General features: G+C 44.5%; 1 protein-coding gene across 11 annotated transcripts; it reads right to left on the bottom strand.

Annotated features, from left to right (window-relative positions):
* Positions 1-351: 351 nt before the first annotated feature.
* On the bottom strand, positions 352-26,733 carry PRPF4B (pre-mRNA processing factor 4B). Of its 11 annotated transcripts, none has more exons than XR_824620.1 (18): positions 24,750-26,733; positions 19,261-20,457; positions 17,218-17,394; positions 16,701-16,856; positions 16,240-16,321; positions 14,785-14,995; positions 13,800-13,873; positions 12,719-12,809; positions 12,030-12,177; positions 10,664-10,801; positions 9,887-10,040; positions 7,280-7,394; positions 6,555-6,706; positions 5,412-5,498; positions 3,998-4,735; positions 3,447-3,492; positions 2,848-2,930; positions 352-2,080 (listed from the first exon to the last, which is right to left on the bottom strand). XR_824620.1 is itself a non-coding variant. In XM_010832747.1 (15 exons), exons 1-15 carry the CDS (start codon positions 24,764-24,766, stop codon positions 4,532-4,534), a joined length of 3,003 nt encoding a protein of 1,000 aa, XP_010831049.1. In that variant the 5' UTR covers positions 24,767-26,733; the 3' UTR covers positions 352-4,531. The 11 variants fall into 11 exon arrangements, 1 of the variants encoding a protein (XP_010831049.1); XR_824622.1 differs by having other exon boundaries at positions 352-2,923; positions 3,998-4,131; positions 4,458-4,735; XR_824619.1 differs by having other exon boundaries at positions 352-2,930.
* Positions 26,734-26,910: the final 177 nt, after the last annotated feature.

Here is a 26,910-nt window from a genome sequence, read left to right as displayed (position 1 = left end):
ACCTTTTCTCTCATATAATCAAGAGCCTGCAAATCCAGGAAATGGATCAAGGAGAGCAGGAGGGAGACGGAGGGTAGAGAGGGTGCCCTGGGCTAAGTTCACGATAGACCATCCGCATTCCCGCTTCTCAGAGGCACAGGCACTGGGGGTGTGGTGTGCACTGACAACGTGAAGCCCGTCTTTCGGGAAGACAAGGAGAGGGAGTTGGGCGAGGGAGACAGGAACGTCTGCCGGGCTCTGTGACAAGCCCGTCTCTGAAGATCAGTGGGAGACAGGAGGTTAGAAACGGCGGTCCTCACTTTACATGTCAGACACGAAACGCAGGCAAGGAGACATCAGGAGGCAGCAGGGTAACAAGAGGCGTGTTTATTACATTTTCCTAGTAGGTCAATTAGGAACATTGCTGCTGAAATGCAAGTTACAACTCAAAGGACACTGGGAAAATTAGGATACATATTGAATGTTTTCAGAGGTCAGCTTCCGTATCTTGATCACTAAACGGAAAGATTCTTCAGAACAGTCCCTTACCCTACACGTGCAAGGAGAAAAAGATGCCACGATGATGAAATCTATCAAAGTAACTGGAAAGCATTTTAAAAGTCAAATTGGTGCACATTAACGGACATAAAAAACAAATGGATTTGTAATGAATACTGCTGTAAAAACTCACGTCTGAACTAGGACGCTACAAAGAAGAAAACACTTCAGGAAGCTCGATTTCTAACGCTGCCCTAACTGACAAAGTGACTGTGCGTTAGCCGTCTGGCTTCCTTCCTGTCTCAGTATTTAGATGGGAGTTCCGGGAATTCCTTAACGGTTTGACCTGCATCTGAAGACACGGGATTCCTGCTGCAGAGACTCTCTTTCTCCCCAGCTAGCTAGAGTTCCACTATGAAACCACGATCAACTACAGGTGGAGAGGAGGCGGCGTGCACCCAAGGACAAGGCACGTCTCACTGCCTCCACCACACACCAAAGACATGTCCCGGGTATGTCTTAGGGAAAGAAAGTGGTAATTACGGTGATTAAAAAAGGTGGCTTTCTTTTTAAACACAAAAATTACTCTGCGAAAAAGAGTGGAACGAAACAGGCATTGGGGAATAAAGGAGAAGGATGCTATTAATAAGAACTGAGGGTGAACTCATGCTGGGAAGGTCTTAAGGTTTATTTAACCTTGGAGGACAACAGGTCTACCTGAAGAATGATCCTAAGATGTGTAGGCTCAACCACTCCCCCAGCTACAGAGAAAACTATGCTCTGTGGGTCACGTTCTAGGACTTACAGACCCTCAAGTCTCACAACCACTTGATACCATTTTTGCCACAAAGTGAAATAAAGCAAAACCTTCCTGAGAGAAATGGCAGAGCGGCCAACACGGGCTCGCCCGCCTGCTGGGGACTGCGCACCACCTGCCCCACCCTGCAGGCTCACAGAGCTCTGGGTCTCTGCCTCAGAGACCACGGGATCCAATACCACCCCGTGTGCGAAGGTCAAGACTGCTCATGGAGGCAAACAGAGAGTGTTGAGCCCAGAACACCAGAGACCTAGGGAACACCCCTCGCGCTCCCCTTGAGGAGGACCACGGCTGTGCTCTGGGTATGTGGCCTATTCTAAGACCTCGACAGCACTGGCTAGGCAGACCCCACGGGTGAGCCGCAGAGGTGGGCGCCCCGGGAGCTGAGCAGCGCTGAGGGCTTGTTCCTATCCCTGGGCATCGATCCGCCAAGACACGACCCCCTGCGGCGGAAGACTGCCTCTGGATGGATGTTCTTGGTCCGATTCTGACAGCCATGTGCTAGGCGGGATCTCCACGTCCACACCACTAACACTGCTAGGTCTGACGCCTCTTTTCACTCCGGGGGAGGGAAGGGGCAGGGGCAGGAAGCGTGATGAGTGAGCACTTTACAATGAGCACGGGAGCACTACTCTCAGTACCAAAGGGCAATGCACCCTAAATCATCATGCTGAAAACTGAACCACCAGACAGAAATTAAACGGAGGGCTCTTTGTTCTCAACTCTTTTATGGGACAGAACCTTAGCTCATGTCTTCTGGAGCCATCATCTTCCACTGAGCCGCACCTACAACACAAAGAACAGGCAACAAGCGACTTTGTTTGTTTACAGAACGCGCAACAGTCGTGAAGGCAAAAGACGAACTTTCTAGCGGGAGTTAACTTACTTAAATAAGTGTACAAAACGAAGCCGTGAAAAATCACCAGAAACACACCAATGTAACTATTCTGAGTGGCAATCAGTAGGACACACCCCACTGTGCAGCACGTGTATGACCGCCAGAGCTGCCTGGTGGGAAATTGCTACGCTTAGTTCAGGCGGGAGAGCTGCACCTGTGGGCCTTGCTTACAAGGCCTCACCGCCCGAGGACGAGCACGCCTGGCGTTCACGTGGTTCACGGCTGCACCACAAGGAGAGGGGGGCAGAGTCAGAGCTGGCCTAGGATAGCATCTGCACCTTCCTGGCTGCAGGTCATTTCATGCCTTTAAATGGAGCAAAACCCACCAGAAGGATGCTGCTACTCTGATTTTCCATTCTTGAATGCACCAAAATGTGCATGCTTGTTGTAATTAGGTGCCTGGGTGAATAAAAAAATCCCATTTACAATTTAAAAATATTATGTTAACCTCTAAAAATGTGATTACTTTCCACACTCCTCAGGGAGACAAGCATTAATTTTACCACCCAAACAGAAAAGATTACATTTCTGAAATTCTCTGCTACCATGTTAAAAAAAATTACTAATTCCTTTGTGTTGCAAAACCAAACTGATTGACATGATTTTGATTTAAACTGTTGCTAAATGTTTATCTACACATGCTGTCAGAAATAACCTTGTTAAGAAGGTGCAGCTGGTGTCTCAGCAAATCAGACCCTGGAGAAGGCGGTGAGTGGCCTGTGCCCCGTCTCCTGTTCTCTTTCCGCACCATCAGAAGGAAAAGTGAGAAAACAGCAGAAACATTAGTTAAATCCTGGACTCTACCCCACGACCTACAGGAACTACCTCACTACACTGAAAGCTGACAATACTGGTAGAATTTTTTGATGAAATAATTAGGATCCTAATTATTAATAAAATTACACATTTCTGGTTAGCTTACACCTTTAACGAGTAATTCTTTCAGTTAAAGAATCAAAGGAAGAAACGCAAGGTTGCTTTTCATTCTACGTGGTTTACCTGACTTACCAGCACTGCAGACAGAAACTTTTAAAAATGGCTACCAATGCCTTGTTCACAAAAGACTTTATTATCTAGTGATGCATACTGAGAACATACAGAAATCTGCATGGTCCACGCCACATGCAGCAGAACAATCTTCACTTTACAGTAAGTGAGGGCCGACTGTTTTATGCAGTAGACAACACTTTAAAGTCACATCCTTAAAGAAAAGCTTCATTTTACAAAAGAAATAGAAGGTAAAGAAGCAATTACCGCTTTTAAAAAGCAGCTGCTTTGTTCAAGAGTGGAAGGTTTATGCCTGTATTGAAAGACAACATGATCACAAATAATGAAAACAATGAACAAATGAAAAACACTTTTTACCATAAAGCATACACTTTCAAAATGACATACAAATAGTTAAAAATTTCATTATGTTGTCTATCTAACTTTTAAATATGAGGACTTCCAGAATTAGGCCTCAACATGTGTTATCAGTAAAGGAAACTACGCACTGTTTCTGTCACTAGGAACTGTATTTAACAAAATGTGTATAAAGTCTATAGCAAGTTGATTTAAAAAAACCAAAGTTACTAAGAAACAGTACACTGAAGGCGCTCTACCCATCAAGCGCGTTCTCCTCCAATCGCAATGTGATGAACAGAACAGAAACTGTGCCTACCCACAGCTGTGATGCCAGAAAAGAAACAAGATCAGCTCTCACACATGCGGGGAATCCTGCCACAACGCTAACGCCCCTCATTTGTCAACTCTTCCAGTAAAATAACATCTTACACACCGGTGATGTTGATGGTTCAGCTTACCTTCAGTGTACTGAATGCTGTACACAACCTGCTTTAAAAGAGGAGACCGTCCCTGCAGGCAGGCTCAAGAAGGAACAGGCCCCTTCGGCACTGACTACGCCCAGGGCATGCTGCTGTGGCCTGCACACACACACCTAGGAAAACGTGAATATAAACAGCATTTACGCTGGCCATTGATCTGAAGACCACAATGAAGCCAAGTTTGCTAAAATAAATCAACCACCCATATTCCTACTCATTTTTTAACAGATGCTTTTGTCTTTTATGTGAACTGCAACCATTTACATTAGCACTGTAATTCTGTGCAGTCTTGGCGATTAAAACAGTTCTACAGTGAGATTTCACATAAGACACAAAACAGATTAACTACCATTTCTAAAAGAAATATCACCCTTGGTGTTAATTCAAATATATCATGCTTCCTCAAATTTGCTGGAGAAATATTTATAAGTTTATATACATTAATAAACTGCTGTGAAATTTCTTCAGTCTTTGTATTTAATTACTCAAACCCTTGGAGCTTCTTCATCTCATTTAAATCTTCTCCTGGATGAAGGCATGCTGCAGGGCCTGGTTGATGCTAATCCGTTTAGCTGGGTCCAACATTAGGATCTGGTCCAACAAGTCCTTCAGCTGGTGTACTTTTTTACGTTGGTCTTCAGGAAGTCGCTGGCACCCAATCAAGTCAGCCAACAGGTCCTTAGTTGGATTAATGGTGCTCATGACAGTAACTTTCTCCTACAAATAATTTTTTAAATGTGTATCTCTAAATAAATTACTAGACACATATAACCTAAAAACGTAAATGAAAAAAGGTCAACCCCAAGTTAGCCATGATGGCTTTTTTAAACATGGTTCTGTAATTTTATAAAAAGATCAGAGTAAGAACAGACAGGAATTCTATGAGAATTCAAAATTACAGCTGGTGCGTGAACACAGGCATGGGGTCTGCAACAGCGCACGCCCACTGGCCGGCCTACCGCCAGGCGCGGAGCGGCTGGTCCACGGAGTCGCAAGAAGGGGGACGTCCCCCACGGGGGACAGCAGGCTCTCTGAGGAATTAAGTACAGTATTTTATAGGTAAGAGGCGCCAGGGAAGAATTTTTAATCAGGGAGACTAACACGATCAGATTTGTTTTTAGATCTGGAAGCAGCAGGGAAGCTGAATGCGAAGCCAGACCAAGAAAGTGATCCAAGGAAAGAGAAAAAGGCCTAAATATGATAAAATAAACTCATGCTAGGCAAACTTTTTTACATCTTTTCATCACCTGATGTGTCTTATTTCAGAAACTGGCCAACAGGAACAGGAATAGATGTGTTTTAAAATATTCACAGCTCCTAGACCATCCAACACTCAGTCCATCCATGAGCTGTAAGACAATCATTTAATGTAGCACACCTAGAGGACACTTACCCTCTCGGTCACTTTATCAACTTCTATGTACATGAAGTTGAGGTTTTGATCAAAATGTTGGTCTTTAAATACGCCTTTCCGAATCATCTGGCAATAAAACAAAAGTTGGATTTTGAGCTCTTACAAAACAGTCTGATCTACCGATAACCTAATATATAAGTCACACAAATATTACTATTTAGTCTCTCTGGGTTTGCTTACTTATTTGAAAATGATCTCAGATTCCTTGCTCTTGAGAAAGTAACACATTTGGAAAAAATATAAATGTTGTACCTAAAACTACTTAATAACATGAAATTAATTTTCCCAGGCAGTGAGTTAAATAAACCCATTACAATATCAAGTTGTACTTTCACTATTCAAAACTGAAGACTAAACAAAGACTTAAACCAGCTGTCCTTAGACAGGAGAACATTACACACGCGGGGCCTTGTCTCCTGGCAGGTTGAGAAACCTCAGGACATTTAAAACATCATGTTCTAGTAACAGCCCTGAAATGACACCAGGTCAGACCTCATTAAAGCAAAAACCAACAAAACTAATCTCTGTCTTGGTCTAAACAAGTTCAACAGAAGAGAATCTGAATAGAACCTAAAAAGATGTCATTTCATGTGGCTTTTCTCGGCACCTTTTCCTTTGCCCAGCAGTGTCCAACCTTTAATAAGCCGAGTGCCCTCGAGTCCCGCTTCCTATAGCCCCTGTGGTTCTCCGATGACCAGGTCCTTCCTCTGACTCCGTCTAACCTACCAGCATCTGGGTCTCTCCGCACAGTCACCAGGGTGGGCGTGTGTCACCCAGGGGCAGTCAGCAGGACAAGGGAAGGCTATGGTAAGTGGGAACAGCCACGCCCTCTCCCCCTGCAACGCAGCCCCATCCTACACACCCTGCTGCTTAATTCAGGAGGGGAAAGAAACGCACAAGGACAGCCTTCAGATAGGAAAAGGAAGATGGGATTCTCCCATTCTGAAATGGGAGCTCTTGGCTGCTTAGCCCCACTAACTGAAAAGAGCTCAGGAATCAGGGTAGCCAGCTACCTGCCTCTCAGAAACTGGTGTACACTCACCAGGGTGAGCGTCAGCCACCCACAAATCTACAGGATGATAGGGCTAAAACCGTAAAAACAAGCTCACCCAAACATCCTACCTTATTTGGCATCTTTCCTTTGAGATCCATGGCGAGCTTCAACATATGGTTATTGGTTTTGCCAGGAAATAAAATTTTTCCAGTATAGAGTTCATATAAGGTGCAACCTACAGACCACATGTCTATACCATAATCATAGCTTTTACCTATAACTGAAAACATAATATAGTTTTAATATACAAGAATACTATCAACCAACTACTATTTATTTCCATTTACTTCCATCAAGAGGGGCATTAATTTAACTGGGACGATATAACCATTACCTCAATATTCACACTTCAGCATGAGTCTCATGTGCCTTCCCACCAATTCTTAACAAGGACTCTTAAAAACCTTAACAAATGAGGCCCTGGGGAGGAATTGAAGAGGCAAGAAACGCAGGTGTTTCTTCTATCTCTTCATTTCCCCTTTTGTGGAGGGGCTGACTGGCCTCCGCCAAAGCGAAAGAGGAGAAAACCGCACAGGTCCCAGACAAGCCGTGAACAGGACGTGACGACCAGGCCGGAGTAATGCGGCAGTCTTCTAAATCTGAGGCCTTCCATGCCCGTTTGTGACTTCTGCCACAGCTAACTACCATCACCCCACCTGAGGAGGACGCAGGGCTGCCTTCCTTGGCAATGACTCGAGCGGCTGCTCAAGTGCAGCAGGAAACGGTGCCCAGTGAACCGGGGGCTCCCCCCGCCCATGACGGCCCAGGTCAAGGAGCTCTGGAGGAAACTTACTGATCTCAGGAGCGCGGTAAAACCTACTGACAAGGTAAGGCGTTATGTCGTTATCTGCAACATGTGAGGCTGACCCAAAGTCGCAGAGCTTTAATATAGTTTTTGATTCATTAACCTGCAAAACATTTTATCGGGGAAGTTTGACTCAGGCCAGGAATAAAGACATAATCATAAAAATAATTGGCTTTGAGAAGTTATTTCCAATACTGAGAACAAAAGTCACTCATTTAAAAATTCCTTTCCTAATTATAATTCAATTTCTTAATTATGAATAATTAAGAGCTATAGTATTCTAATTAAAGAACTTTCTTTAACGAGGAAATAAGGGATAATACCAAGTGAATTTGATTCTAACCAATGCTATTTAGAAAAGGTTGGAGTAGTGAGAGAAAGCACTGAAGCCAAGGATCTTCTAAAACCCCCCAGAAAACCCGAACACAGTCAAGTTATTACTTAAAGGAACATGAAGACGGTCATTGAAAAGAGATCGGACTTAACTTTCGTTTGCCAGAAAATTATGATGGCAATGAAAGCAGAAGGATTCAGATTAAATTGGACAAAAACAGAATAGAAACATTCTTCATCTGAAGCTGTTAGACCATCCCAAACTTAGCACTTATGTCTTGAAAAAAATTAAATCCCTTAAGTATAAAGAAAGTATTAGTCAAGAAAATGTTAAATATATCTGGCAAAACTGATAAACATGAGCACTCTATTAGTCATCGGTTTCCTTCCCTTTGCAAATACTTCCACATACACAGTAACAGTGACATCTGCTGAGAAAGGCTGGAGGTGCTCCCATGCCTGCTGCCATCGTGAGTCAGAAGCATGCTCGGGGTTAACAAGTGGAGATAAGTCACATTCCAGAGTCCCTTCCCCCCTTCAAAAGAGACACACACAAATTCCGAGTTGGGACTTGAACTTGGCCTCTTGGTCCCACCCCACAGAAACCCAGCACTTTAAACAAACACCCCCGGGCCATTCCCAGGCTATGGTGGACTGGCCACTACAGGTGACGTCCACAGAACTAAGAGAGCAACAGCAACGGTCAAGCACCAGGCTCCACCTGGAGAAATCGGGAAAAAAGAGATCTTCAAACGCAAAGTGTTTCAACGTTCTTACACATAAACTGCATTCAGCTACTTAAGGATGCAGTTTCAACAATCACAGACAAAAACCCCAGGGCCACTTTCAGGGGATGCTGGGTGGATGGAGGGTCTTTACCAGCAGCTGGGGACCTACACCCGGGCAGCCCTCATCCGCTGGCCCTCAGGGAGCCTAGCACACTACTCTGTCAGACTGACAGTTGAAATGCTGGGCTAAAAGCTTGGGGTTTTCGTTAACAAGCAGCTCCACTTGGTCTCTGATATTTATTTCCTCCTTTCTTAGGAAGAATGCCAAACTGTCTGAAATCCACGTGAAAACCTATACTAGTTAAGCACTAACTCAAAGATGAATGAAGGTTTAAAGACAAGTGGTTCTGAGACAATGGCAAATGTCATTATTTAACCTCAAAGTGGTTACAGAGATGCTGTTCACTGTGTGATTACTTCTGACCGGCACGTAGTTGATACATTCTCTGGTATGGATGGTGTATTTTGTAATTCAAAAAAAGAGAAGAAAACTGGGGTAAAAGTCAATTATGAAGTTGATCAGGCAAGACTACAACTCATACTGTGCCTACCATTTCACTGAGAACACTCATCGCCTCAAACCCCAAGTTACCTTAGAAATGCAGTACCTTATAAACTCAGACCAAACTTAACAAAATGGAAAGCCTCGATAATGTGGGAGTCTGGAAGGAAATGGTCTAAGATATTTAAAAAGAACAACGGAAATCTGAACCAAATGTTAAGTGATAAGGAGTTTGAAACACACTTTAAAGGGATCTTTCTTTAAACACGTGGAACGTGCTACGGGCAGATTCCCCACCCGTGAACACGCCCTCGGCTCTTGACAGCATGACCAGGGCTGAGGAAAGGCTGGGGACGCAAGGGGTGTGTGCAGACCAAGCACCCCACTGGGATGAGGCTTCAGAAACACACACACTGGGAAACCTGACCTCCACAGCAGCAGCCACGCGCTGGGAGAGGCACGCCTTCCACACCAGGCCCAACCACGCCTGGGCTTCCCCAGTAAAGAACAAAGGACGAAGATCATTCCTGGGCACCCTAAACTCAACTCCACGCGTCCACTTCAGAGGGGGTGACTCCCTTAAATGTCCCTCACGCCATGAAGCTAGAGAACAAAGGACTGCCTCACTTTGGTGAGCACGCCTTACACAGCAGGCCCAACCTGCAGCACTGCTGCTCAGGCAGAGAGGAAGCCCGTCATCGCGCACCCAAGGACTCTCAGGGTCTGGTGGGCTCGAGACCCATCCATCAACCGGAGGAGGCCGGGACAGCAGCCTACTTCCTCTCTCTTCATATATTTCACTATAACACTTCATGGCCCAATTTCCAAAGAGTGAAAAACTGGTGAAGTCATTTGTAATGGGTAATTAATACACGGAATGACTCTTGGAAGATGTAATTTCTACAAGACAGTGGTAATCACGTTACAGAAGGAGCTGTACAGATGAACAAGGCCGTCTGATCACTGACTTACCAGGATATTGTCTGGCTTGATATCTGCATGGAGGATATTGCATCTTTTAAGGAGTTTCAGAGCCAAGAACAGCTGCTGACTGTAGGATCGGACAGCCTTAATGTGAAGGCCAACGTCCTTACCGTATTTTTTTAGCACCTCTCGTAAATTCATACTTGTAGGAAAGAAAAAAAAACAAAATCAGAGGTAAAAATGAAAATTTAAAAAAGCAAAAACATTTTCAAGCATGAAGTAAAATCAATTCAGAGTATGAAATACAATGAAAACACTGTTGAGGAATCCTCCCGCCCACTGCCCAAATCTCTGATAAATTATGCCACACTGAAACGAGAGCGTATGAACCGTGTGTACACAACAGTTTTCAAAATGAAGAGAAGGGAAGATACGCAGGGGTAAAATCCCCACTGACCTAGAATGGGCAGGAACACGAAGACATGGATTTGAAGGCTGAAATCATAGTCCTACTCCATGACTCCCGTTCCTGTTCATCCTGGCTTAATCTTTCATTGTAGTATTTAACTTTCAGGGAACTCTCGGCTGAGCTCAAGGCCACACGAGGTGGGCGCGTGGTACACAGCACACAGCCAACTACCGTCCACACGGTAACAACCGCCAAGAAGCTACCTTTTCACCAACAGTTAAAAGACAAAAGCCAGAGCCAACTGGAAAACCACATCAATCACCCAGAAAACTGGTCACAGCATTTATCTGAACTGAGAATGCAAGACGGGGAAGCCGAGTTTCCAGGGTCATGATGTCCAGGTTCAGGCGTCGTACCTTAGAGGCTCAAACACCAGGCACAGATGCTGTTTGTGATAAAAATGTCTGAAGAGTCGCAAACAATGAAACTTGTCATCAGGATCAGCGTCATTAAGTTTTTTTAAGAATTCTAATTCTTTTAAGCCAGTTTTTTGCCTGAAACGAAAAGAAAATTAGGTCAAAACTGGATACACCAAGAATTTAGGAAAAGTAAATAGTGTGTATTTATTTTATATATTTATTTAGCGATGTGTTAAGTTTTTTTTTAGGTACTAATAAACAATCTGTTGAGGAAGGACAAGTCTCCACGTCATTCACGCAATACTTCCCACTTGGCCAAATACTGTTTTCATGGAGCTAATTTCCAAAATAATCAGTGAACAAAACAGAAACACCGAGCAACAGACCCACCTTGCTTGGAGGGAAATCAACCTGGCACATTTTATCTCAAGATGCTTCGATGCAAATATCATCCTCCAAAATTCTAGTTACAATTTGACAATAAGCCATGTTTTAAAGCTAGTGTCTGGATTTCCATTGAACTAACCTTCTAAGCCCAGGGCAGCCCAGGACCTCAGCATAAATCTAGACACTTCTAGTGCTTCTAAACCAATGCTAAGTTGACTTTAATGCAGTTCAGTGTGTGGAATGCTGCTGTTGCTAAGAAGCTTCAGTCGTGTCCAACTCTGTGCAACCCCATCGACAGCAGCCCACCAGGCACCCCTGTCCCTGGGATTCTCCAGGCAAGAACACTGGAGTGGGTTTACATTTCCTTCTCCGATGCATGAAAGTGAAAAGTGAAAGTGAGGTCGCTCACTCGTGTCCGACTCTTAGCGACCCCATGGACAGAAGCCTACCAGGTTCCTCCATCCACGGGATTTTCCAGGCAAGAGTACTGGAGTGGGGTGCCACTGCCTTCTCCAGAGTGTGGCATAGATTGTGTTAAAGCAGTATGGCAATGACCTCATTGTTCGTAGAGAGAAAAGGCAACAGATAAAAGACACGAAGGATTCCTAGACCTGAGTTGTCACCTTTCGCAGGCCATATGCTCGGTGACAGCCAAGCAACACGACCCTTCGAATTTGCACCTCTGGTCTCCGGGTTATGACAGTCACAGTCAAGATCAGCCGTAAGACAAGGGCAGAGAGGAGGGGGTCTAAGCGGACAGTTCACACTGAAGGTACTGAAACGAACTGAATACAATCAGTCGACAGTTCCAAGGTGTCACATGTAACAACACGTGACTGTAAATTAAATACCCACAAAGAGCTGCTCTGCCGTTTCATAAGCCCCAAGCTGTCCTACACAGACTGCTGTCACTGTTTAAAACACGCTTGTGTGTGAACGCCTGTGTTGGGCTGGTTCCGCAGCTCCCTGAACTCACATGAGCTCGTTGTTCCTGATGATCTTCACGGCCACCTCCTGGTTGGCCCTCGCGTTATCCCTGGCTCGGACCACGTTACTGAACACACCTTGACCCGTGTAGCCGTACACGTTGTAACGCTTATCCAAGACTTCACCTATGTTCACACCTAAAAAGGTAAACTAAAACATCAGAATTCTGACCGTGATACATTAATGGACACATCAGAAATCAGAAGGCAGGAAACACAGCGTGTTAGGAACGCGCCCAATCGCTCCAGTGTGCGTGGCTTCCTGGACACCAGAGTCCCAAGGCCCTGCCTCCACACTGCACGCCAGAAGCTGCAGGCCTCCAAGCGCTACAGAAGTTTCAGGGAGCACCCGGCAACTGCTGACGCCCCCAACCCCGAGGAGGCAGTGCCGTGGTCGCTGCAGTCCGGCGTGACTGGCACCGCCCACCCCCCCGGGAGGATTACCTGGGGCCTGAAAGTAACTGAACAGACTTAAGGTGCACGTCGGGTCGCGATGCACTCCAGTCTGCGAGGCTTCTGGGCGGCGGCTCAGGCACACACAGCTGCTGGCGGTGCCACACTCGCAAGTGACGGCACTGGGATATGACCTCCAGAGTCCCCCCACGTGGGAAGCCTCGAGCCACATGATTTTACAAAGCACTATGATAAACTCTGAAATGAGGAAGGACTGTGAACTTACGGTAATAGCCTTCTGCATCAGTCCAGTTATCCCTGAGGTTGGGATTCTCTTTGAAATCTTTCCCAATGCCAGCAGCCCGCAGACGCGCACTCTGAAATTAAGGGAGTAACATGAGCTATTTACCCCCAATTTAGGCAGACATTTAAAGCACTTCCTTTAAACTCTGACAAGAAGATTTCATGCCAAGTTAAATAAACTCTTACTATGACTCACGTAAATGCAACGCAACAGAAACACGATTCCTGAGTCTCCTGTATCACAGTACTGCTCAGGGAAAAAATTCACGTTATCTTCACATCTCTCCTACTGCCCTGTTCATGTGACACCCCGCTCTCTCCCCAGCTCCACAAGGAGCGTCACTGGCTGCACTACAGGAGCGCCCGGTGCTTCTGAAGACGTTTTCCTTACTCATCACTCGCAGGACACCCGGAAAACCCTTCACACCCAGGCAAGGGAAGCTGCCTCAGAATCACGTCATCCTCTCCTAACCCGTCTCCCGTGCGCGTGGCTCACACTGGAGACGCGACTTGCTGCCGAAGCCGGTCGTGGTGTCTGCAGGGTCCCGGACACTGCTGGTCCCCCGTCCACTTTTAATGCCCCTGCTGTGTGCTCTCTGCACGCGTGCACCCCCACTTCCCGTCACCAAAGCTTCCATGTTTCTCATGTCCCCTAATTTATGATGGAAATGGTCTGCTACTTTTGAGACCATTTCTCAAGGAAAAAAACTGATAAAATGTTTAAAAGAAAAAATTTCTTAACCCAGTCCTTGTAACATTCCCGGTTCTTCAATGAATTCCATTAAGCTCCAAATCCTAGGTTCCCAATACAGAAGCCCTGAGTGGAAGGCCTGAAAATTACTCATGTCACCTGGTCCCCCACTAACCACAACACACACAGACGTCTGTAAATCCCAGAAAGGAGCTGTTTAAAAAGAAAATAACTACACATTTAAGTCATTCTGTATTTAACTTTTACGAAGCCCTGATTCTTCTTTTCTCGCTAGGTATGTGCATACCACCCAAATATGTATTTGCTGTATGTACTGATTTTAACAGTTGTTCTTATGACTAAAAATACTCACATCAAAATAGGCAGCAAACATATCATCAGATTCTGTAAACATATCAGGTGCCAACAGCTTCTTCTGAGATGAACCTGAATGGAAATTAGCATTAGTATTTGGAAAATGGAGAGATACAAACTGAAACACAAATAATACACCAATGGAAAATCACTAACAGCAATTCAAACTTTTTCCTCTTATATATCAGTTTTTCATTAAAACCCAACTTAATATCACTTCATAACCCAAGATAAAATAAAGCTATCCACTTTTTACTGAGAATGCATTTCAGAAAATTAAAAATCCTAATATTGATACTTTCACTAACATTGAACTATGCTAATAATAACTAAGCAACAACTGGGCTTGCCAGGTGGCTCAGGGGTTAAAGAAACCACCTGCCAATGCAGGAGACTGGAATTCGATCTCTGGGTTTGGAGGATCCCCTGGAGGAGGAATGGACCACTCGCTCCAGTATTCTTGCCTGCAGAATCCCATGAACAGAAGAGCCTGGTGGGCTACAGTCCACGGGGTTGCAAAGGGTTGGACATGACTGAGCACACACAAGTAACAATTATATACCATCAGGAAAGCTCCTCTTTAAATTGCCAATTCATACCTCAAAAGGTTAAACCCTATATCTGGATTTTGATTCAAACCAATGAACTATAGACATGAGATATTTAAAAATCGTCAATTTTACCAAGTGTAAGTAATGTGTTTTTTAGAAACCTTATCAGAGATACAAACTGGATTTTTCCCAGGTGAAATTAATCATGGCTTTGCTTTCAAATATTCTAGCAAGCAGAACCAAAGGTACTGAACACGTGTGGTGGACCGAGTGTGAGCTCCAGCTGCGGTTACGGGGACACTCACTGGGGTATTCTGAACACGGCATTCCTTGTCCCCTTCCTTTCCCCTGCTGCAAATAACCTCTGGGTGAAGTGACGGAGCTAACAACCTGGGGGAGAAAAGCATAGTTACAGAAATCTAACTCACTCACCATTATTCTGTTCAACGGCCATCAGATTATGCTTGGCTTTGACGGAGGCCTCAAACGTGTCGACGTTCTCGCGCTCATACTCCTTGACATCGGCAGCCACGCGCTCCAGGATGTCATCAGGAGACGGGGAGCGGGAGCGGGTGCTGCTCTGTGGGCTGCTGGGCTCGGACGGCACCGACAGGTTGCTGTCGTCAGCAAGGTACTTGTATTTCTGTAGCGACAACACAGAGCATCATTGTCACCAATCGGGGGAGCTGCACTGAAAACCTGAGTGTCAAATAATGCTAAAAAAAAAATAAATAAAGGTACTGATGCCTCAGCTGAATCAGATCCACAATCCCTTATATGTGATTCCAGACCCACAGAACCGTGGGAGGCTTTCTACGTTTGGTGCACGTTCATTAGGCGGCAGAATCTGACCTCAAGACGGGACTCTCTGAGTGTTCCCAGTGTGAACACGAGGTGTCTCACAGCAGAACGCTCCCAGTGTCTGATAATGGGGTGCTGTGCTCGCCCCCACTCAGGGGCTAAGTAAGATACATGTATGCACCACATTACCTTCTAAAACTCACATTTCTCAGTTCTGAAGCACATCTGGCCCAAAAGGTTGGAGATAAGGGATTGTGGACCTGGGTAAGAACAGAAAAAGATTCAACCAAGTCTTCAGGGGTGCCCAGTAACTGCTCAGTACCAGTTTCCGCAATGCCCCAGGGAGGAAAGTCGCCTCTGGAATTCCAGTTACGCCCCAAGTACTCTGGAATTCCAGTTCTGCCCTCTGCTCTGAGATGCTGGGGTTGCTGCAAGTTCACACAGGCTGCTACACCTACCCTTTCCCTGTCTGCTTCCTCCTTACAGCACCCAAGCATCTTTCGTGTCTTCCAGAATTGTTCTCTCAACTCCACCCTCACCTCCCATCACATGATGGTGAGAGAAGGCACTTTATGAGGACAGCCATGCTCGCAGGGCCGCGTGGCAGGCCTCCTCTCTCAGGACAGCCAAGGAGAGCCGGCAGCCTTCTGCACAGCTCACCATCTTGAGGCCTACGTGACACCCTTTCCCGCCCAACTCCTGCATCACTCGTCTTTCCAGGAGTCTTAAATTTATTGAGACGTTCCATTTAAACATGCACGTCTGTATTAGAAAATCTACCATTTTTACTAGGCGTTAAAGAAAAATCTTTCTCACATATAACAGGCTATAATATATATAATTTTTATGCTAAAGGAAATTCTTCCAAGAAAGCACACTCCAAATTTTGTCTTACAAAAGGGCTTTATATGGGAATCCTATGTATACAAAAAAGATAACTATTTCAATTTTATTAAGAAACTATCTTTTTTTCATGACCTATTCAAGTGCTCTACCAACACTTAATTGTTAAAGTAAAAATCCTTAATTTTGTTTCAATAGTGGTTATTTAAGGACTGTTGATCAAAATGTTACTAAAATCAATACCTGAACGATGGCCTGTCTTTGTATTCTTCTCTGTTCTATCAAGGCTTCTTCATCTTCCTCCTCAACATCGAAGTCTTCAAGGCTTAGGAAAAGTTACATCCATACATGTTAATTCCAGACATCCTTAGAGTCCAAAACTGTTAACTTGCATACATTTAAAAAAATAAAAGCTGGAAAATGTGGGTCATCAGTAAGTGAACAGAAACCTTAAGCCATCTCACTCTGTCCTTGCTTTTAACCTGTCCTGGTTTGGAATCCCAGCAAGTCAACTTAACCTTCAACGTCTCCTCCTTCTCCTCACCTACCTCACTGCACAAAGACTGGAAACAAAAGACAGATCCTTAACCTTCAAAGTCATCACTAGCTGTGATCAAAATTACAGATGGAAATTAAAGACTTTCAAGTCACACCATCTTTGTCTAATTTGCAAAAAGGAAGTTATAGGAAAGTTCCATCCTTACTTGTCATCAGATGAAGATTCCTGCTCGACCTTCATTCCTTCAGAAAGACTTCCTTTAAATCTGTCTTCCTTTACTTTGCTTCTGCTCCTACGTCTGCGACCACCCCGTGATCGAGACCGCCTTCTCAGGCGTGACCTGCTCCTCCGACCTCTGTCCCTGTTTGAGGAGAACAGAGAGAGATATATAATATATAGAAAAGGTCAATTGAAGTTAGGGAGCTGTGAGTGTGCTGGGGCACGGATGTTACAGGAACTCTCCGTACTTTTCAAAAGCTCGATTTTGTTATAAATCCAAAACTGTTCTAAAAATAAAGTCTTTAAGGGGCCAGCGGAAATGTTTTAATGAACAGATTTAAGTTTAAAGCAAACTCAACAATCTGTGTGTGTGAAATATTGCACGCTGGGGACAGAAGACTGCATGGCACCACAGCTAGTTTCTCAGAGAAAACGGCTGTTAAGGAAAGCCACCCACTGAGCTTCAAAAGCTCCGGTCTGATGGGCCAAAGGGGAGGCTTTACCTTCTCCGAGGAGACCTGCTTCTTCTTCTGGGAGACCGGCTCTGTCTGAGAGGGGAACGAGACCTCCTCCTAACAGGAGATCTGCTGGCCCGTCTGCGAGCTGGAGACCACCTGCTGATGGGGCTGGCGTCCTTGGACCTTTCCCGCCTGCTGAGGATGTCATCTCGAGGTCGTGTTCTTAAGGGGACCAGACACAGGTTCAGAGAAGAATAGATCAAATCAGAATAAGCAAATTTCTCCTACATGTAAAGGCACTTTAAGAAAGGGCACAGTAACCTAAAGATTGCAAACACAGAATAATGTTTTGTAACAAAAATTCAGGTGACAACAATAACATTTTGGTGTAATTGTCGACACACAAGAGAAAGTTTATTTCCTCTGGTCTCACAATTTGAAGAATTAGTAAAGATTATTCATATTGTTTATCTTTTTCTCATTTCAGATAAAACTTGCCCATATAAGGAATAATATTCCATTCCCTTGGTTTGAGCACTGATTTCTTTCTAAATTGTCGACACTTCTTTTTGCAATCAAGAGCCTTATTTTTAATGAATCAATTAAGAATAAAACCCCTTTACAATCAACATTAACCTTAGAAGAGCGGAACTTTAGGTAAGAGTTAAGAGAAAATGCCAGTCCACCGTGTCATGGAAGTAAATACTGGTATAACTTATCTGGAAGGAAATATGGCAGTGTCTTTCTGAAATGTAAATATACGTAATCTCAGACTGTGTAATTCCACTTCTATGAAACTACCCTAAAAGAAGCTTTACACAGACTCAATGGATATCCCTGCACACAACTGTGAAAAACTGGAACCAACCTCAATTTTCATCAGTCTCAACAAAGGAAGTTGAATACATTATGATATATCCACAAAGTGAAGTATCATGTTGCTCTTACGTAACAAACACCCCTTATATACTGCCACTCAGTATTTGATGAGAAAAGAAAACCACAGCTAACATGAATGGTATGAACCCTATTTTTAAGAAGTAGCATGTGCATAGAGAAGGGGCTGAAGAGAAACTGCTGTCTCAGGAGTGGCGGCAGACGAGGGATGGGAAGAGTGAGTTTACAGGTTTCCTGCAGGATTTAAACGTCTCTTTAATTTCATGCATTTCTTCTGTAAACTAACACTAAAAACTCGTTTCAAATATTCAACTCTAGTCCCTTAAAGAACTCGTAAGAATTTCCTTTTCAAACTGAAAGCAACTGAAAGAGAATAGGATCCTTAAGAGAAGATGTTAAGATACTAACACTGTCTCCATGTAGAGCTACAGGCAGGGGACCATTCCATCATTTAGAAGTAAAGAATCAACAGGAGCTCTTAATGAGAATTGCATTCTTGAAGCTTCTCAACACACAGGATAATTTAAACTTCAACATCAATTCATATTTATACCTATACACAGTAGATGGCTAGGAATTCATGAAATTATGAGCCAAGAATTCGTGGATCAAATGTATTATGTAAATATGAATGATTTTTATTACGACTGATTAAAAAAAATCATTTTACAATAAGACTACAGGTATATGAGTTAATAACAAAAAAATTTCCCATTTTCAATTGTATTTTGGGGACCAAGAAAACCAACTGCAGTTCCAAATATATTGTTATGATTCAAAATCACACCAATTCAAAAGAATGGACAGGTCACAACCCTTAAACTGATACCTCCATTTTTAAAAGTTCCAGCCCACACTATTCAAAAAACAATCCCTGCTCTAGAAACTAACACCTTTCCCATAAAATGCATAGACTCAGACTTATCAACCAAATTTCTTGGATTTAAAGGTGCGATTCTGCACGAGATACTAAATTAAGAACTTTAAAAAAAAACTAAGTTCAACATTTAAAAGCCACCTACAGTCAAGACACTGACAGAAGCAAACAGTGACACAGTCAGCAGACAGGACAGGATTGTATCGAACACTAAAAACTCTTATCACCTCTGTTTTTATTGTCCACAAGCTTTAGCTTCTCCACTGAAATCTGCTGCAATGGTAGGAACCACTACGACTCTGAAATCAAGTTACCTTGGAGAAGAGAGGCGTCTCCTTTCGGGCTCCCTGCGTTTTCTTTCCAAGGACCGGCTCTTGGCTCTCCTGCCAGGCGACAGGGTTCGAGAAGGTGACTTGCTCTGTTTAGACCTCCTGTCATTCACGAGTGGGGATCGACTCCTTCTGGACTTGTCCCGCTGTTTCGGAGACAGACTTCTTCTTTTGGGACTGCGACCAGGTCTTCTGCTGGGTGACCTGTTTTCCTTCCCAGAGGAAGCGTCTTTAGAGGGAGACTTGACCGGCTTCTTCTCTTTGTCGGCTTCAGGCCGTTTCGATTTCCTCTCTTTGGACCGTGACCGTCTGTCTTTGGATTTGCCTCTCAAGTCGACTGGGGATCTAGATTTCTTGCCTCGATCACGACTTCTACTTTCGTTTATAACAGGGGATTTCTTCCTGTCCTTTGCCTTACTTTTGTCTTCGACTTTAGCCTTGTCGTCGACAGGAGATCTGGCCTTCCCAACTTTCTCTTGAGAGCGCCGTCTGAGGGTGGGCGACTTCGACTTTCTGGCTTCATCTTGGGACTTACTTCTTTTGGAGGGGCTTTTTGACTTTTTCCTCTCCTTTGACTTGCTCCTTGTTGCCTTCTCTTTAACTATTTCAACACCTCCCTTACTCTTCTTTTTATCAGACCTGTGTCTAGTCCGTTCTTTGGATCTGCTTTTGCTTCGCTTTTTTGTACTATTTTTATTGTCCACAAGTTCAAGTTTGCCCTTCGTACTTGAAGATCTAGTACTAGACCTATTTCCATTTCTTGCCTTTTCATGAATCTCCCCCTCTTCTTCAGAGCCGGACTCATAACCTTGTAATATGAGCCCCATCCCAGACTGGACCTTTCCTTCCATTAACTCGTTATCAAGTTCAGCTTTAATCAAGGCTCTCTGCTTCTCCAAGTCTTCCAGCAGAGCTAAATCATCAAGTTTAGTTCTTTTTGCTGGAGACATACCTTCCTTGTCAGAAGCGTCGGCGACCTCCTTCCTTTTGTGTTTCTTATGTTTGTGCTTGTGCTTATGCTTTCTGTCCTTGTCTTCTTCCGAGGAATGCTTGTGCTTCTTGTGTTTGCTTCTGTGTTTATGCTTCTTTTTCTTGTGACGACTGTGCTTATTTTGAGACTGGTCTTCCGAGACTTCTCCGTTTTCTTCATTAACACTCTTTTCAGAATTAGCATCTTCCATCCTATAAACGTATCAAACACATTTAAAAGACACATTACTTATGGAGCATTCAGTCGTAAAAAAACAGCAATGATAAAATATATCTCGATGTGATACATGAAGTTAGCCACTGAAATATTTTATTTCAAAGGTACAGGGCAAGAACTGAGCTGAACAGGGATTTAACTCTGTTTCTAATGGTTGAACTCACATACTGAAAGTATTAAGGGAAATACATAGTAGGGGAGGTTAACATAATTATACTTTGTAAAAAAGGAAATTCAAACCAGTAGTTTTTGCAGTAAGTTAACACTGACTTTCTTAAACAGTCACTCAGAAACGTGGTTTTTAAACCAGCATTTCCCATACCACTCCACACTAAAGGAACCTGCCCATTCTTTTTCCATAAAATATTAGTAATAACATCCATCAGGACACTAATCACTTTTCCCACCTGAAATTCGGAAACACACACACACGCATATATCACACACACACATATCTCACACACACACACACACACACACACACACTTAAATCTCTAGAGCCAATATTGGGCCTGTAAGCGGCATCTTAGCCACCGTGTGCCCCCCTCTCTCTGGGCAGCGTGATGAGATCGCCGTGCCATCCCGCCCTGGGCTCCCACCACGGACACCGTCTGCTCCTGACCCTGACCAGCCGCATCCTCAAGGCTGAGGCTCCAGGGTCACCAAAAGCAGGTGATCCTCCTCCTGACATCCGGTTGGAACAATATGGATTAATTTGCTCAAGTCCTCCAAATTATATACTCCTATACTTTTAATAAGTTTAATGTTTTAATAGTAAGTTTAATGTTTGCACCATATACTACAAAGAACTCCTGCAAGTCAAGAATTAATGGGTCTATTCAATCTCTTTTAGCATTTAAAAGAAAATCACCTACACACAACGTAGGCATTAAGTCAGGCAGCAGAAAATAAAATTTCTTGCTTCTCTTAAGGAAAACTTCCAGTGGAAAAGAATCACATGCCTCACTGGAGAACTGCAACGATAAGACCTGAGTAAGGGCATTATGGGAACCCTGACGGATCACTTTAAAACATTCTGAAACACTCAAGGAAGGTATCTTGTGGATCACAGAAAAACCCAAGCGATTTGTTCAGCAGGGACTTTGGGGGAGAGAAGTTTATCAACAAGGTATTTATTTGGATTAAAAAACAGGCTGAGTAACATTGACCTGAAGAATGAGTATGACATTTACCAGAAAGGTTAAGGGGTATTTTAGAAGAAGGAAAAAAAGATCAATGTTGCCAGGGTGTCAAACTTGGGGAAGAGACTGGTCTAATGGAAGCTAAGCTCTCAGGTGGACCGATTCCAGGAGATGGAAAAATACAGCAGAGGATTCTGGGAGCACACAGCTGAGACAGTGGGGAGGCTCAGGAACCGCAAGGTCGGGCTGCTCGACGGACGGTCCCCCAGCCTGGTCTCGGTCTTCAGTAAACTTGGAGGGGCAGGGGCACGACACAGTGGAGGACACCTGAAAAGATCCTGGCCCACAGTGGTGAGGGGCGTGGAGAACACACAGCCACCACACGGCAGGAACTGGGGGTTTGGGGTGTCACACTGCCAACGCCCTTTTCTGGCACTGTGGACTATGGGGAAGGAGAAAGTACTATCGAGCTGCAGAGCAAGCTGTGTGTTCAGCTGAGTCAGGTCTCAGTCTGGCCTGACTCCTCTCTAACGGAGTATAAGAGGACACAGGATAAATAGTGTTCTGGGATCATTAAAATTTCTCAAAGACTTGGAAAAAGACAGCGTAGTATCTTTGTATATTAAAAAATACCCAACAACATGGCTCTATCAAGGAGGCGGGGGGACATCACAGATTTAAGGTGAAGATACAAAGGCATTTCAACTGTGTTCGTTGTATAGGCTACAACCTCATACAGGTAACCGTCTCCCTTTCCTAGACTCTCCCATCCCACAATCCAGAAGGTGGGGTATAAGTCCATTTTCCTGAACCTTGACTTACAGGGGGAAAGTGTGGGATAAATAGAACTAGGCTAAATCAAGATAGAGAGATAGGCAGGGAGGACCTTTATGAAGGTTGAGAATGATTTTCAGGAATATAAAAATCTAAGTGCCCAAAGTACAAAATTCTACTCAGTAAGCTAGAACTCAATCTAAAGACCCTCTAAGAACGCCCCAGAAAACGGACAGCTGGGTGGTGAAGTCTCCAGAGGTTCAAGTCCCGGTCCCACTACTGACTAGCTGCGTGGCCTTACTGAGCATGAGCTTGTGAGAAAGAACAGTACCTACCTCCGAGCACACGGCGAGGACCACACAGTTAACACGCACAGCTCGTAAGGCCCAGCACAAATCTCGTGCCCAAAGTCAGTCGTGCTTACTGTTCAGACACTGGGCAAATTTACTCCCCGTGGTGCTGGGGAGCTGTCCACGGACCCTCAGAATGTGACTTTAAAGAGCAAGGGTCCTGATCAAACCTCCTTGCTCCAACGCCGCGTGCAACAGATACCCCCAGTGTGCCCTCAGACAAGCCACTCCAGTGTTCCCCACTGTAAAAGCTGGGCAAGTAACACTTCTGACCAACCACAGGTATGTCACTGCAACGAGTTCATACACATAAAAGCAGTCACTCAAGTGCTCAAGAAGCGCTGTCTCTGCCTGTGTCCCCACGACAGAGGTGACATCACACTCAAGGAGGCAGACAGGACTCATCCGAGGGCATGGGCACACCCAGCTGGTGGGAAGGCTGGTGCTACAGTGGACGTCAGAGCTCTCGCTTCTGCTTGAAGATGCTTTTAAAACACCAGGTCACTGTCAACCCCGAGAGAAAGCTGATTACTGCTTCCTGCCTCGTTCAGAGTGAAAACCTGAACCCTCCACAAAACCTGTAGCATCAGCCCAGCCTCCCTTCAGTGGAGCCTGCTCCCCCCAACCCCACGGCTCTCCTCCCCAGCACGTAAGGGCCTGGGCGCTCCCCCGGGAAGTATACACTGCCCGGCCCCTCATCTACCTCAGGTCTTGGCTCAAGTTCCACTTTCTCAGTCAAGTTTCCCTGACCAGCTCACTTAACTACAACCCCCACCCTACTACAAACACATTCCCTCTCTCCCCTGCACTGTCCTCCACCTAGCACAACTCCTGTTTGTTCCTCCTATTATAACATAAGCCCTGTGGAGCAGGATCTTAATCTGTTTAGCTCACTGCTCCATCCCCGAGGCCCAGAGATGATTTAACCCTGAGCGGGTACTCAGTAAGTACTTCTGTGTCAAGGGAATGGTTCGCAGAGTAACAACAGGTGGCTCAGTGCTAAAGAATCATCTGCCAATGCAGGAGATGCAAGAGATGTGGGCTCAATCCCTGGGCTGGGACGATCCCCTGGAGGAGGGCATGGCAACCTGCTCCAGTCTTCTTGCCTGGAGAATCTCATGGACAGAGGAGCCTGGCAGGCCACAGGGTCACAGAAGAGTCGGACACGACTGAGCAACTGAACAACAATGTATGCAGCAGCATCGCTGGCCACGCTGGTCTATGCCGTCTGTGCACACGCTCAGCTCTTGAAGGGGAACACTTTGTTTTTGGCTCACTTACACTCCAGCGCATACGCCTATTTCTTGACCACAATACCCTCAAATGATTTAAATTTAATCATCTCCCCACAGAAAAATCTGCTCTTCTAACCCTTTTCCAATGCTACTTATAATTTACAAGTTTCCCAAGGCATTTCAAATCCAAATACTGAAGGGTTTACCTTCAGAGGAATTTCCTTCAAAAGAAAACCTAGCATCTAATGTTTCTGAGAATCAGGATCAACATCACGGTGCCCAAAGTCACTGCAGCCATTCCCAGGAGCAATCCCAGTTTTCATTGTAACTTAATGAATGTTAACTCAAGAAATAACTAGGTTACTAATAAAATGCCACCTGAGTGCCTTAGGGCCAGCTAGCTTAACCTTAACTCCAGAGTTCTCTTACATTGGAGTTAGGCAGAGAGCAGACCTCCAGCCTCTTCTGTTGATCTCTTAAAGCAAATTTCAAAGAAAATAACTGAAGTCTGACTAGGCACACGAGGAAAACTTGAACTCAGCCCCTCAATGGCACCCATGTCGCATATAATGAGCACACTTGTGCTAGGTCACTTAATTTAGGCTCATTAACAACTTTCTTCTAAAACTTTAGGAAAAGGTTTCTTGTAAAGGAACCTGATCACATTCTTGGACGATTTACATTTTGCAATCTAACACTACACATTTAGTAGGTATATTTCTATACCAAACTGGTCTACAACAGGTTTGTCATAACCAGTACTTACTGAGAGCTGAGTAACATCCTCCAAATCTCATTTGGAAGGAAAGCTGCATTCGGAGTGCAGACAGCATGGTAGTGTCAAACAGTATTTACTCATAGGTTAGCTTATTTCATCCTTCAAACAACCCAGAGTCTTGGGGCATCTGGCACAATAAAAATAGCCATGGAACAACTTTAAAATAAAGTGACCAATTACCAACCACTAGTATTATTTTAACTTCCCTCTTCACACACACACACACACATATATATATATGTATTTAAGAATATTCCTAATAACATCTTATATGGGAGGCATTCAATTCATGCTTTGGAGCTGGGGGCAATGGGGAGCGAAGTGAATGCCACTGCTTTCGACAAGGAAAATAATTATAACTAAGCCTGTTTCTCTGACAAGTGAGACTCCTTTAATACAGAATTAATGCAGATGCAAAAATAAGGATGGATTCAAAAGACCAACCAGTCTCAAAAGGAACCATTCCACCCTCACTCTTTCCAAATGGGCTATTAAATTCCAAAGAGTTGGAACTGTCATATCATAAAAATGAACCTTTCTGGGATACTGGAAATAAAAATTATTTCAAATGTTAAAGGCTAGTAATATTTTAAACAAAAGGAACCACAACATAGAGTGAGAGACCAGAGCACAGAGCAGGGCTTCACAGCGGGGCTGCCCGGGTATAAACCCTACAGGGTTAGTGTGACCCTGGGCAAGCTAACTCAATTTCTCTGTACTTCCAGTTTCTCAACTGTACAATGTGGGGAGTGTCAGGACCGCCTCCACAGGGTTGTCATAAAGACTGAATGAGGTCGGATTTGCTCAGTACCTGGTCTGGGTAAGTTCAAGTAAGTCAATGCATATAAAAATTTAAATGCTTGAAACTATGAAAAAAGACTGAGCTAAAGACATCGACAAACTTAAAAGCCACTGAAAAGCATTCAGGGAGCTTTACTTTTTCAAAATATTCCACTTGGAGGAGATTCCACGTAACTGTGAACTCCTCGCTGTGTCTTCGAAAATAACCTACTCAGACATTACATTTCAGCATTCACTTGTGGGCAGCCAACATGGTACTTGCTTTCCTACTAAACTGTCATTTTCTACACTAAAACGTTTCAAATAAGTGAAGGTGGGACACTATATATAGACAGAATACTCTGTGCACCAAGTGTGTGTGCGTGCGTGCATGTGTGTGTGAGCGGAGGCACAATAAAGACCACCTCAGTGCCACTCACATTGCAGGAGCCGAAATAAATACGATGAAAGCTAGTGTTATTTGAGTATAAACATGGCTGCATCCTTCTTGACAAGGAATCTAAACCGTCCCTGAAATCAAAGTAATGGACATAATACTACAGAAATTTAAACAGGTTACTAGAAAAATCAGCTGCATAGCCTAAGATTTTCATAGGATCTTCTCATGAAGCCCGAAACAAGGCCTCACTGTGAACTCTGAAAAACAGAGAGAGAGGCAGGTGTACTTCAGAACCCACGTGCCCTCTTTTAAGTCAAGCTGTGGAGATAACACAGCAGCTTTCAGAGGCCCTAAACGAAATCTCCCGGTAACTCTCTGCCTAGCACAGCAAATCCCCACGCAGTCCGGCACTGGATGCACGGCGGTGAAGCGATGAGCCGGCCGGGGAGGTGCAAAGATTTCTCCTCTGGTCAGTCCAAAGTTGCCGGGAGACTATCTCTACCTTCTTCTCAAGACAGCTGGAAACAAATCAGATAATGAGGATGCAAGCAAAAAAAAAAAAAGGCGCTACAAGAATACTGTCTTAAAATCCGTTTTCTCTTCTAGGTTCCTGAGCTTTCCCAGCAAACACACGGAAAACACAACACACTGCTCTCAGTAAGGGAAGGGTTACCCTAGCAGAGTACGCGAGGATGCGTCCACTCGGCCGCATCGATGCTTACGTTAGCTTGACTACAGACACGAACCGCTCGGGTTTGCAAGGAGCTGACCGTTCCCACTCTTTATTCCACTGGGGCTCCCAGAGAAGCGCTGTAAACTCGGGCCAAAAACCCTAGGTCTCAGAACCGAGGACTTGGTCTTACTTTGCCTCGAGTTTGCGAGCTGGCACACCAGCTGCGCTAGGCAAAGGAGGAGAAAACACCGAGGGGACGCTGGGGCCAAGAGCACCGGGCGGGAAGGAGGGAGCGC

Source organism: Bison bison, unplaced genomic scaffold (genome assembly GCF_000754665.1).
Source record: "Bison bison bison isolate TAMUID 2011002044 unplaced genomic scaffold, Bison_UMD1.0 scf7180017862188, whole genome shotgun sequence".
In the NCBI taxonomy this organism is placed as follows: Eukaryota; Metazoa; Chordata; class Mammalia; order Artiodactyla; family Bovidae; genus Bison; species Bison bison.
Note: the sequence above shows the minus strand (reverse complement) of the source record. Positions and strands in the feature narration are given on the sequence as shown.